This window comes from Bemisia tabaci, chromosome 1 (assembly GCF_918797505.1).
Source record: "Bemisia tabaci chromosome 1, PGI_BMITA_v3".
Classification (NCBI taxonomy): Eukaryota; Metazoa; Arthropoda; class Insecta; order Hemiptera; family Aleyrodidae; genus Bemisia; species Bemisia tabaci.
Genome location: NC_092793.1, coordinates 61,679,833 through 61,694,113, shown reverse-complemented (window position 1 = coordinate 61,694,113; position 14,281 = coordinate 61,679,833). Strand labels below are relative to the sequence as shown.

The 14,281-nt window shown below is 40.8% G+C and overlaps 1 protein-coding gene across 3 annotated transcripts in view; it reads left to right on the top strand.

Moving 5' to 3' along the window:
* LOC109035753 (protein fem-1 homolog CG6966) overlaps positions 1 to 14,281 on the top strand; it is an 84,949-nt gene that overhangs the window by 2,376 nt on the left and 68,292 nt on the right. The window contains exon 2 of one of the 3 annotated variants that reach the window (XM_019049496.2): positions 10,914 to 10,939. The exons of the other annotated variants lie outside the window; for them this stretch is intronic. Coding sequence (XP_018905041.1) covers positions 10,914 to 10,939 — 26 coding nt within the window. The remainder of the gene's footprint in view (positions 1 to 10,913; positions 10,940 to 14,281) is intronic. 3 annotated transcript variants of the gene reach the window in all.

The following is a 14,281-nucleotide window of genomic DNA, read 5'->3' as shown; positions in this document are numbered from 1 at the left end:
TTTCCTTCAATAGAAACCGAATTTATGAGGAATACTAGTCGTTCTGGATGCGCTTTGCGCGTCCGTCACGGCCAGCCAAGGGGCTGCGCCCCCTGGACCCCCGATCACTCGCTACGCGAGCCATTTTTCTCAGTGATAGGACGTTTGATCTCTGAGATGTATACATTTTGGAGACTCTGGAGGCAAAAATGATTTCGTCACAGAACCTTGTTGCCGGAGCGTGCCATCAATTGCACATGAATAGACGTGTGGAGATGAAGCGATGATGGGGATCGATCATTTCTTCAAAAACGCATTCGACTGGGACGTCATCCCTTCGGGTGGCGGAAAGAGACAATCCATGGATCTCCTTCCGCGATTTGACTCGCTGAAGTAGCAAAAGTTCATCTTTACCTCTTAAGAAGATTATCGGTGGCGTAGGGGTCTAAAAACTGCTCAACGATAGTATAGTTCGAGTTCCGAATCGCAATGAGCCCACTCGTGTTCTTACTTTCTCGCTCCCCTAGGGCAGAGAGAAAGAATTGTCATCCTCCAAGAAAAAAAAAGTTGAAATTACATCATTTCTAGACGCTTTAAGGTCCCAGCAGTCAAAATAACCATACATGAAAAAATGTGTGTCCGTCCGTCCGACGTCCCCCAAATCTGTCTACAGCGATATCTCAGAATCTATCTGTTCGATTTCATTCAAAATTAGCACAGAACACCATATCTATGGTCTCCTTATGCACGTCAAACGATTTTGGGGTACACTAAAATTTGGGGGGGGGGGGGCTACGCTAAATTGTCCATTTTTAGCAAAATTACACGGAAAGCTCATTTTGAAAGACTGTAAATTTTGGATAATGCCTTTAATTATTTAACAATGGGCATCAAGCACATCACCTGGGTCATTAAAAGATCTTTGGACTAAACTCAAAATTCAAGGGATTACGAGGCCCAAAAGTAGGGCACTTTGCTCCGCGACATCACACAAACAGCTCATTTTCAAAGACTGTAAATTTAAAAAAAAAATGCCTTTAATTCTTCGAAAGTTGGCATAAGAGCACCACCTGGTTCATTAATTTAAGTTTCTACAAGGTATTTGGACTAAACTAAAAATTGAAGGGTTACGCGTCATTTAGTGAGGGCACTGCGAAATCACACAGAATATATGGACTAAAATTTTGAAAAATGCCTTTAATTCTTTGAAAGTTGGCTCAAAAGCACCACCTGAGTCATTAATTCAAGTTCCAAAAGGAGCTTTGGACTAATCTCATAATTGTAGAGGGGCCGATAAGAAACGTTCAATTCTCCGATAAATGAGTCTGAACGCGCCTAGATATCAGCAGCAAACGCTTTGAGTCAGGTGAAACCTAGGAATTCAAATTATTGTATAACTAGTCGTGATTAGGTCGCTTTGCGAGCTGACACGTCTAGCCAGGGAGTGCCTCTGGACCCCAGTTCTACGCTTCGCGACGAACTTGCGACTCGCTCCGCGAGCCGCCACCGCCCCGCACAGTTTTTAACATTGATGAGGAGACAACATCTATGTCTTAATCTTCTTTTTCACCAAGTTTTACAGAAATTGATGTTCTAGGAGTCCGGACCGCGTTTTCGTGCGGGGCCGCCATCTTGGATTTGGAAATGTTGAAAATTGGACCTAAAATTCTAATTTCCCGTCGAAATACACCTCCTTATACCGAATTTCACAAAAATCGATGGATCGGAAGCCAAGATAGCAATTTAGACCACGTTCGTCATCTTGGATTTTTGAATTTTGAAAATCGGACCTTAAATTCTAATTTCCCGTTGAAATATACCCCCTAATACCGAATTTCACAAAAATCGATCGATATCAGGAAGCTATATAGCATTTTAGGCCACGGCCGCCATCTTGGATTTTGAAATTTTGAAACTCTTACCAAAAATTCGAGTTCCCCGTCGAAAAGTACCCTTGATCTCCGAGTTTCACGAAAATCGATAGAATAGGAGCAGACTTAGCATTTTAGGCCATGGCCGCCATCTTTTGGATTTGGAAATTTTGAAAATCTGACCAAAAATTCGAGTTTCTCGTCGAAAAATACCTCTGGATACCGAGTTTCACGAAAATCGATATAACAGGAGCCGACTTAGCATCTTAGGCCACGGCCGCCATCTTGGATTTTGAAAATCCGACCGAAAATTCGAGATCCCCGTTGAAAAATACCCCCGCTTACCAATTTTCACAAACATTCGTCGAAAAATACCTCCTAATACCTTAAATTTCGTCTATAAGGCAGTGACGTCACGCAACAGGATTGAACCTGTTCGGCGCGATGCGCGTAAACAACCGCGTATCTCCAATGTAATACTATGTGGAGAAATAACTTTTCGCTCTTGCGGGCATCCGAGGCAGCGGATTTGAATGGGAATAATTTTAATCAACTCCTCATTACAATAGCTAAGCGTGTACCAATTTTAAAGGAAATAGCTTCGGCCAATTTTTCTCTAGGGGGGGGGGGGGGGGGGGCGCATAGTGAGTGGAAACAGCAGCTTTATATAGAGTAATGCATCATATACTATCTCCAAAATTACTCCGTAGGTATACACCAAGCAAAATTAGACAACTAATTAGGTACTTAAATTACATACTATGAATCATCGAAGCTAACGCAAGAACGGACACTTGGATCTTTATTAGAAACTAATTTGTTTGTTGTTAACGAATTTAGAATCCCGGCAGATTCCATGTTTCACGGTTCCTTTTTACAAGGTACTGAACACAAATATAACATAATAATACTGCACAAACATGATTGATTTATTGATTAATGATTACACAATGCGCATTTGTTTACATATCATTGCACTGAGGTTTATCACGGACTGTTTGTGTTGTTGATGTTTCTACTTCGAGACACGGGGAGAGGACACGCGCTAAGGAGGTGGCGCTCTGGGCGGGCGGGTGGGTGGTGAACTATCAGCGGAGAGATTTTGACCGCCAAATTTAAAATACGGGCGATGCTAAGCGAAAACCGTTTAGTTTTAAGACTACTAAACATCGGATAGTCACTCTTCCCATTAAAGTTGATTTTTGATGGCTTTTGACCATGCTTAAGGAAAGATTATAATATATAATCGTATCTGAAGTATGATGTCAATGAATTTAATGGAACCTAATGAATCGTAGAAAAGCTAAGATTTTTACGGATTGCCGTCTTTAATAGGAGGCATCATTAATAAATTACATATTTAATCGGAGATGCGTCATAATATCGACAAGTCGAGTCTGAATGTATGAATTCATCACATATCACGAAGGCATTTACAATTAAGTTCAGTGGTTTGAATAAAAATTTCATAACTATTATCCTGCGATCAAAATTCCAATCAAACTTTATCATTTTGTGAAATTGGCAGCATTTTTCTAAATATTCCAGTAAAAGTGTTTATGCCGGCGCTCCGCGCCGGCAAAAGCGGGAATGTGTTGTGCGATCCTTGCACCATGGGTGTATTCAGGGTATTCAGCAACATACTTGAGGAACACTCAGTAAACAAATCTTCTCAAAATTCCCGAAAATAAATTCTTAACAATGGCGGAAAGTAATTTCCATTGCGGCAATGAGAGAGGGGGAGAGGGAGAGGGAGGGGGAGAGGGAGAGGGAGGGGGAGAGATAGAGAGAGACAGACAGACAGAACATCAGGGATTCCGTTGCGCGCTCGGCCGCCGCCGCTGAGCTAAAAGTTTCAGCTGTACTTTCTTTGCGCTTGTAATTGCCAATATTTTTGACTCAAAAAATCAAGCCAAAAATTAGCTATATCTTGTGGGTCTGCTTTTAGTAATTTGAGGAATATTATTTCAGTAATCGTTGGAGGTAAGTGAAATTCTCAGTGGTGACTCGTGGTGCTATCTCGAATCTTGAATCATCCCTAATCGAACCCTGGATTCTCCTTAAAGGAGAAATTAAATGATGTAAAAGCGCTATGGTGGACCTTTGACTCGGAGGGCCTCAAGTTTCATAGCCCGGATGTTCATGGTCGCTGCCTTTTACCACACGAGGCTCACCGAGTTATGCCGTTCGCTCAAAGGTCAATCAAAGCAGCCTTTTTATCGATTTCAATCTCTTATTCGTAAAGAATCCAATGGGTTACATTATGCAATAAGGAGCCAATATCTCTGGCTCTCCTATAAAAGCACATATCTGCATACTTAGGGAAACCAATGGGATGTATGTTGTTTCTAAAATAGGCCAGAAATAGTGGCTCCTCATCGCAAAATGTAATCCAATTCATCTTCAAGTGTGGCCTCGAAGAGCCCGCTTAGAGCAAGATTTTACGGAGATTGTATGGCAGATGTGAATATTTGTTATCTCCATTCATCCATGAAAATTTAACGTTCACAAATAGGTAACATTAATTATTAGCCTGATGCCAAGAATTATGGATAATCAGCAACATTATTTTGTACAATTATGAATGAGCGTTAATTTTCTCATTCAGGCGCTAAGTAAGTTTCGGAAGGTTAGCTCCGTTCATGATCGTCTTTATAGTATTTAATTATGAGTGGCGGTAGCCACATCCGGGTAAGTCACTATCCCCCAACAACTGGCAACACAGCACAGACCGGCCGTGGCATAGTATTTAACGTATCTTCTGACCAATTTCATTTTTTTTTTTTTTTTTTTTGGTAAAAATATTAATCTCAATTCTCAATTAGCTGTCCTTGGAGGACCTTTGTCGTTAGTCGTACTTAAAGTGAATTCTTTTGATTCGAGAGTAATCTCCCAAGGACTGTTTTCAAAATCGCAATCTTTTGGGATTTCTGATTGAAAAATCGTTTGATCCCTTCCGATTGTCGCTTTTTTAAACACTTCTTACCTACTCAGGTTATATGGAACGACTTCTCTCCTTCAGTACCTTAAGTCACATTCTACATAGATTCCAATCGAAAGTCTTCGAAGCGAGAACAGATTATCTCATTTTTCTCCAGAGACTTAAAGCTCTTGAATTAGTATTTTCTGGCCTCCAACGTTGATTTGCTGCGGTACTGAAACATAAACTTATTGCCATCCCGATGGATATATTATCATGAAAAGGATTTTAAGTCTGTTCACAAGTACCTAACTTGATTCTCAGTAGCTACGTTTATGCGAGGCTCGAAACCGAGGTTTCACGAAACCCGAGTTTGTAATGCAAGTTTTCGCCGTCGGGTTTATGCGGGCGCTGTAACCCGACTTTCGCGGGAAATCAAACTTTCCGATTCTGGCGCTGTTTATGCGCTACTTATGCGCATATTTTCGATTGAACTTGAATTTCATGCGTTGGCGCCATTTTCACAAGCTATACTTCATTTTTTCACTATGAATTGATTCAATAAAATTATTATTACTCTTTTATCCCGTGTATGTTCCACAATTTTTCCGCAATATATAAGCGGAGGCTTCATCTTCACTAAAAAAGCCTTTACTGACTTTCTGAGCAACAGTTGGAAAAATTACAGTGGATTTTTAATCATTTTACGTTCATATTTAAAAATTGAATGAATACCTAAGTAATCTCAACAAACCTTCAAATCATGCTCGAGCTTATATTCTGAGTTCAGAAAAGTTGCCATAGGTAATTTTAGTGATGTTATAAATAATTGTGGCAGGCGCAGAAATTCATCATGTTGTTTATTGAGCTTCTAATGATCTGACAATAGGTAGATATAGGCATTGAAAGTGTAGGAGTGCTAATCCAGTAAAGCACCGCACCTTCACTCCATGGTGTCGTAAAGATTGTATGTCTGCCATTATTGTAGTGAAACAAATAACTAATCGGGAATACTTATGGGAATCGCTCCTTCAAAATATGATTAAAATAAGCGGATATTGATAGGTCAACAATGTATCGCTATCGCTGAAGCAGAAGCGTCTAAATCCTCTTGAGGCAACAGACGGTGACAATCTTAACAAACTGCTGATGACGCTTCACAAATTTTAAGTTTCCACATTCCCAGAGATACGCGCTGAAATCCTGTTTCTCACCCCTCTTTCCGACTGCTCTCCGAGTCCATGAGCAAGACAGGAAGAAAATAGGCAAGCTACCTACTACTGTTTGCCTACCTATGTGTACTTTTTTTTAAACTTGATTTTCAAAGGTGACTCATGTAAAGAGCAACTGACAAACAAGATTTCAGAACCTGCCATTGCATTTCACTAACCTAAGACACAAACCCAACCTTACCATTGATATTCTTTCGCTTACACTGTATATTATTCTCCCATTGAGATTCGATATAAACTCAATTCAAAAATGCTTTTGAATTTAATTATTCGGGTAGATTGGAATATGGAGCTTTCAGTCTATCTGTAAAGCGCATTTACTAACATTCACTGCTGTCACAAGATATTTTTGCACAGGCAGAGCCACTTTCCACAGTTGATGCATCTCTAACGCCAAGGCTCAATTATGACAAGTGATTCAACGACAAAAAATTGTTACACGCCTCAATAAAAACCGTATTCTTATCTCAAATTGCAAATCTTGGATAACAGAGCACTCACCAAAAAATCTCCTTCCTTCTGCCTCAGTATGAGAAGAGTGACGATACTTTGGAGCAATAACTTTGAACTAGTTTCAATAAATGATGGCCTCAGAATTTGAGTCATCATTTACAAGAGATTGGATCAAAGAAATAAGTCAGCAGGTCACGGTTGTGGCTGGTCTCTCACTTTCAGTAGGGCAACCAGGAAATAGATTCATGGATAACACACAAATTCAAGAGCTGCACAGCTCTGATTGGATCAGATTTTAGATTCAATCGGTAGATTGAAATGAAAAAATTAGGTGCACTTCTTAAAGGGAAGCAGGGTGCCCTATCTTGAAATCCTAGGCAAATCGTGTGGATACAGTAAAAAGTTCTCCGCAGATGATGAACTGGTAGGTAAGGCTATTACTCAATTGTAGCCTGTAAATCTCTTTGCTTGCTTTGCTTCTGTAGTCATAAAATGTTGATTACAGTTGCAAGAATTATCTGAAAAAGCAGTAATAAGCCTGGATTCCATCTGATAATAAACACCTTCACTAGAAAATAACGTCCTACGTTTAGCTAAATAAGGATAAATAAGCCACATATAACTGAAGGAATCAGGTAAAAGTGCTTATGCAACAATTATAGTAAAATTATGATTGTAAAAAATGTTGAATAATGGCAAAATTAAAGCTAAATCGTGGGATAAGCACCAGTTGTCTACGAACGTTATGATAATAAATACGCCATATTGCCGATCGCGCACCTGAAAATCGAATTTGAAGTCGAATTTCAACTAATTTCAACCTCCGGTTCGTTTATGCGGAGTGCGATAACCTAGTCTTCAGTGTAAAATATGGTTTCAAACACAAATTTCGGAAATCTACATTTCGCTAGTTCCGTATCGTTTATGCCGTGATTTGAACCTTGGTTTCAAACTCAGGTTTCGATTGAAGTTAGGTTTAGAGGCTCGCATAAACATAGCTAGTAACTATTGGATGGAACACAGACCGCCTTCAAATAGTTCAAATGAAGGCAACCGGCAATACCCATTGTTCTGCTGAAGACTCTTCCTATCTCGATTTCCATGGCAGACCGTGGCGGGCTGAAAAAGTCAGCGTTCCCGAAGTTATGACCCATTTCTTTTCTTTGTCCTTAGAAATATACCTCTGACGCAATGAGTTTCCTAAAAAATGGGAGGTTAGGAACGGAACCCCTGGGTCACCCACTCACGCCCATCGCCGAGGCACTGTTCTTATCGGTTGACCTCTTCTGCACCACGCAAGCCTGGAAGATGACGCTCGAAGATCGCGAAGGTGGGAAACGATTACCCTTTCACTCCTCATACCATAGTTGACGTTTAATTAGGCCGATTTTGGGGAATTTTGATTAATTTTAGGTAATTTTTTCATTCCCTCTTCCTTATCACTGAGAAGAAACTATGGTTTATAAACCTATTAGAGGTAAATATGGAACACCTATAATAGTCGTAAATAAACTAATGATTCTCGGTCTGTGAACCATACTAAGGTCTCTGTACCTAATTAAGGTACCCCGTACCATAACTAAGGTATATGTGCTATTATTATATGTAGAGGTACTACTGTTAGTGGTGTTCCATATTTACCTCTAATAGGTTTATAAGCCATAGTTTTTTCTCAGTGATGAGCGGATGAGGAGTGATTTAATCGATTTTCAAATTTTGCTTCTTGCGAACGTCTTTTGCGTCCCCCTTCTGCCCCCTAGGATTTAGCTGTAAATGATGCTCCTGCGGGATGATTGTTGAAATCAATAGACAAAGCTGTAGACTAAAAGACAAAAGGGGTATGGGGGGATTCTATCGGTGGAAGCGGGTGATGGCAATGGACGAAGAAGGTAGACAGTAGACTAACTAACGGCAACCCACGAGAGACCCTGTTAGTCCATCATTTTCTCCCTTAGTTAATAGGAACCAACCATTTTAATCCTCAGGATCTCTTCATACTCCCCATGTCCTCTTTGTTTACAGACTTGTCTATCAATTTCAACAATCAGCCTGCTGTAGCCGCTTTATAAAGCGCAAACCTAATTGGTTGGTCCAAAATCTCAACTCTACACGCACTCCAAAACTCTGCTACTAGTTGGCTTATGCCCATTTCGCCCGGCTGCAGCTGAAGGCATGGGGAATTACGTTGCAGGCTACGATGGCACGTCGATTATCTTTGTCGATTATCTTTGTCGATTTTGGTAGTGCCCTTCAACTCCTTTCATCCCCTCGGCCTCGGCGAGTAGAACGCAAAATCCACCCTCCAACCTCCTCGGATCACGATATGATTTTATGAGTGAGTTTTTCGTAATGCATTGCGCTTGCGCTCACCCTGAAATCTGCTCACCTGCGATTGTCTCCAATTCTCCTCCGCTCTCTCTAATTTGACCCCGGTAATTATTCCGCTGGACGATTTGACGGTCTGGCTATTTAGATTAGCTACACCATTTGCATACAGAGTTAAGCATAGCTCCCCCCCCCCCCCCTCCACACCGTTCCGGAGCTGTCGCAATTTGTCAGTGCGCTTGCTCCATGCTAATTAGCTATCAACAAGCGGTGACCAATAACGGATAGCGTTGTTCACCTTTCAGTTTTTCTGAAAATTACTCGCAGCGTATTGGGCTGGAATCAGGTGTCCGAGTACCGCGATTTTTTCCAACTCCTCGTGCTTCTACTCGGGAAAATTTTGAAGGAAGAGAGTTTTAAAGATACTTTTCCCTTCCTCTCCCCTTTTTCTAAGTGTATTTAGTGTAAGGACAACAGTTGAATCGGGCTCAGACAACTTTCTAACATTTCCAGGGGGCTTGGATTCTCTATACCCTCCCTTATTAGGTCAAGAGAGTTTAATTTCTTTACAGCAGCCTGATAGTTGAAATTTTTTGTTTGTCGGGACGACATAGATGACATAGGTTAAAAGGCGGAGCGTGATTGGTCGGCTATATCTTATCGCTGCTTTGTCGTGCCGTTGTCGGGTGGAATGGACGACAAACTGTCGGAAACTTAAGAGGTGCCGTTAGCTTGTCGTGAGTTCAACTCGACATAGGCACGACAAAGCAGCGATAAGACATAGCTGACCAATCACGCTCCGCTTTTTAACCTATGTCAGTCATCTATTTCGTCCCGACAAATAAAAAATTTCAACAATCAGGCTGCAGGTAAAGCATAGTTGGCCGCTTTTGACAGAATGTGGGGTAAAAAAGAAATAACCCAACCCAAACGGAACTCGATTTGACAGCGAACACTCGCAATAACAACTGGACGTCTAACCAGATACTTCATTTATATACGGTCTACCAGGCCCCAGAAAATCAAACGACTCGTCTCTAAATTTTGTATCGCATTTTTAAGTGAGTTTTGTTTAAGGAAGGTAGCATAATTCTAATCCAATCGTGGATTGAGGGAATAAGGCAGGAAAAGAGGAGATGCGATCTGCCGGAGGAGCTCTGGCAGGATCGCTACCATTGGCGGTTGGGTGTCGCAGAGCGCACAGAAGCGCTATAAGAGCGACTTGTTAGTTAGTTAGTTAGCTAGCATAATTCTGATCATCCAAATTTTTGTGGTTTGCTTTTTTTCCTTCCAGAAGATAGCTACAGAATAGATTCCTTCGAAAAGTCTAGTTTCTCACTTCCCGCAAAGAAAATTAATGTCAGCGTGGATCCAAAACGTTAATTTTGTTACGGTTTGTATGTTGATCTTAAGTATATGAAATCTTAAGTGCTACCTGGATTGTCATATCTGTACTCAGGATTAACGTGCTCAAATACAGATATTCTGAGAGAGACGCTTGTCATTTTAATTGCTGGTCGTTCAGTTCGCAACTTTTCAAACTCGTAATTTCTTTGCCGGCAGTGTGGGTAGTCGAGGTTTTTAATTTTTCTGTCACAGTTATCAGAACTTGATGAAATAAATTTAAAATGCCCCACCAAAAATTGTTTATTCGCCGCTGTATCCACATCGCACAGATACGCGGTATCCAGATGATAAAGTTACCTGAAGAACTTCCTTTTGTTCACGTACAGTGTTCAAAGGCATTAGGCCTGCAGTTCGATACAATTCGGAATGGAGATAGCCCTTGGAATGGAACTTTTTATGCGAAAAAAATCACAGGAAATCAATGAAGGAGACTGAATACTTAATGGCTGGATATTAACTACGAGTTAACCCTGTTAATGTAGGTTGATCACAACCCTGGTAGATCACTTGTGCAATAGCTCTGCGACAGTGGAGCAATAGTCGGAAATATAGATACGTGTTGTCTTGTTACCAAACCCAGTTGGATCATTGGCATTGGAGCAATCTCTTGAGCTTTTAATCGGAAGTGTTATTGATCGTAGATTCGGCCAATTTCACAGTGTGCGGTGAACGTTGTCTCGTTGCTTCGCGGGTTCCTCGATTTATTAGGAAACTTGTCTGTTGCAGAACAGGAGATGGTGTCGGAGATGCAGGTAGTTCTGTTCATTCTTATTCCATCAATGGACCACTAGACAAGGTACAGATATAAGCCTTCTGATGCATGTTACTTAATCAAAGTTTCACGTAGAACACGATTCTTGCATCAAAAATTATTGTAATCAACTCATAAAAAAAGATATTAACGTTTTAATTTTACATTGGATACGGGAAATTTGGATTGCCCGGTCACAAGAAACACAACACTCCACGTGAGTCTAATCGCGCACCTCAACGGTTTCGGCAGGCTTTTCAATCAAACATTGTTCATTTTCCACCCTTTATTGTTCAAAGTGTAAAAAATCAGCTATAGCTAAGTCAAAGCGTCAAGATTGAGATTGCCATATTTTCGTATCGCAGAGACTGCCACGGTTGCGTTTAGTTTGCGATCTGACGTACGCAGACCATTGTGTTTTCATGGACGGGAGGTTTGAATTCACGCGTCATGATACATTAAATATCTTGGTTAGGAGTCAAATCCAGTAATTTTCGTTGTACGAATCGTGTTCTAAGTTGAATTTTGGTTAAGAAATGTGTATCAAAATGCTTAACTTCGTACCTTGTCTTGTGATCCATCCTTCGTATTTTTTTTATTTTTTTTTATTTTTACTGCATACTGTGTTTGTCTACCCCACGGCCCGCGCTGCCTACATACACACTTTAAAATAGATTAGCGCACACCGCGTGAGGGTTTTACCAAATTTCAAGATTTGTAGACGTATAGTGTCAAAGTCTGTAAATCTCCTGGAGCTCAGCTTTGCGCATTCGTTTCCTTAATTTCAACAGCGGTGGACGAGCCGCCATACGTGGTCAGCTTTTAATATCTTGGACTTCTGGCTTTTGCGCTAACAAGGTAAAAGAAAAGTTGAATTACCTTGCTGAACTACCGGTTGGCAACCTCATTACAGTTATAGTTGCCAGTTCATGTAGCGCATTATTTTAGTAGATACTTTTTTTTGGTATATTTTTTGTCTCTTTTTTTGTACCAAAAACTTATAACCACGAAGGTACCCGTTTAGGTGTATACATTATTGTTTGAAAGCCCAATAAGTCTGCTGCTTGCAAGCGATACAGCCAAGTAAATAGGCTCTCTGTGTAAAATCGTACGAAAATCACGTTGGACGTCCCGTCTCAAATGTCTGAAATCTACTCCTTAAGCGCGCAATCTACGTAGTTTGTAACATGTTTTTTCAAATTTACCGCGTCTGCAGGCAGTATTCCACAGTAGCAGACAGTCAAGTTTGCCTACAGGAAAATCCAAACCCAAATAAACAAACAGTCTCGCGATCTATGAAAAAACTTCCCCTGTGTAAGATTTCAATCGATTTGAAGCTTTTGTTTTTGCGAAAAAGAGGAAACCAAATACCACATAATGAAACTAATTATAAAAAGAAGAATTTTGGTATTATAAATTTGTATTAAAGGTTATTTACTTACGTAATAACCTTTAATAAAAATGTGCAGTACCAAGATTCTCCTTTTTATGATTATTTTAGCGTACGGTACCACTCTGTCAAAAATATTTGAATACCAAAAAATTAATACAATCATATACTAGAAAAAGTTTCCGTAATTGTCTCATTTACATCTCGTATGTTAGATTTTCTCGAGGTTCTCTCAAGGCAAACCTGACTCAAGGTGCGCAAGCGCTTCTGGGGGTGCCTTTGGAAACCAGCTTCATCTACGCATTATAGGTACTTTTTTTTTCTTTCTTTCTTTTTTTTTAGTTGCAAATTTCATAATGCATTGAACACCGTTCACTTCTCCCCAGAGTCAATGTTGAGATCAGCTAGAATATCTGTGTTCCCCTCAAACCGTCTGGCTTTAACCATGCTTCTCAAGATTTTCGTCTGCATGTTTTCTAGCTTATCTAAGTTTGACTTGGCTGCACGACCCCACAATTGGCAACCATTTACATTGCCTTGTAGAGGAGCAACTTGATGTTAAGAGGTAGCCGAGATTTGTGGCCAAAAAGCCACTGCATGTTTAAAAATTTAAGCCGCAGGTGGGCAACTTCTTTCTTTATGTGAGCTCCCCACTTGAGCCTGGAATCCGTAGAGTATCGCATGGGATTTGAGTATCATCCAGAAGTAAGGGAATAAAGGTAAACGGCCGATTTCTGGAGACAACTTCTACTGATTGCGACGCATTTAATTTAGGATTATCCTTTTTGTAGGGGTGCAGAAATTGCTCGATTACACGGGCGCGTGAAAATGTGGAAGGAAGGAACGTATTGAAGGGTCTAAAGTTGAAAATCAAAGGATAACAGACGAAATAGGTCAACTTTTTACAGATGGGGAGAGGGGGGGGGGGGCATTTTGTGGAAATTTGATGAGAAAAATGTGGAAGCCTGGAAGATTCTGCTTCCCTGCCTTTTTGGTCCATTTGTGGATTTTTACGTTCCTCCCTGTAACTACGAGACGAAGCTAGCCGGGTAGCAGGGGAGTCGTCTGCGTGAATTCCAAGCCCCCCCCCCTCCTCCTCCTCCCAGACTGCTGGATGCAGGCACGTATCCAGGATTTTGTTTCGGGGGTGGGTGCTTGTAGGGTCCCCCTACTACCAGGGAGTCTGGGGGGGGGGGGGTATGGAATATACCCCCTAGGGCGAAGGGGGGTCCGAAAATTTTAGAAATTTGTAATCTAGTTAGACGCATTTGAAGGCTTCCGTGACGAAAATTTTTCATCAATGTCTGCAGAAAAATTACGTTTCCTTTTTGAACTTTCAGCAAAAAATGCTTGTGTGCATTCAAAAAGATCCTGAAAATTTTTTAAATTTTAACTCTATTTGGACGCATTTCGAGGCCTCGAAATGCGTTACACTCAGCATACAATACTTTCAAATTATATGCATTCAATAAATCTAGACAATTTTTGAAATTTAAACTGTATCTGGACGCATTTCGAGGCTTCTGTGACGCAGATTTTCCATCAGTTTCTGCATAAAATTTACGCTTTTTTTTACACAAAATACTTACGAATTGTTACATTCAACAGAGCTGGAATATTTCAGAACTTTCAACTCTATTTGGGCGCATTTTGAGGTTTTTCTGACGAAAATTTTAGGAATGAACATGGTGTTTTCATTTGAGACTCTACATTAAAACAGATAAATATCTTCGACGGTCTCAAACTTCTTCTTTTCTCGCACTTTCTCATCTTCTGTCTCCTCTTTCCTTCTCTCTTTTCCCCCTTTTTTGACTTGGGGGGGGGGGGGGCCTTGAGCCCCCCAAGCCCCCCCCTCCCGCTTGGATACGTGCCTGGCTGGATGTCTCTAGTTAAGTGAGAGAGGGGGAGGGAGAGAGTATAAAAGAGGAGGAAGACAAGAACCCTGTGGAACTC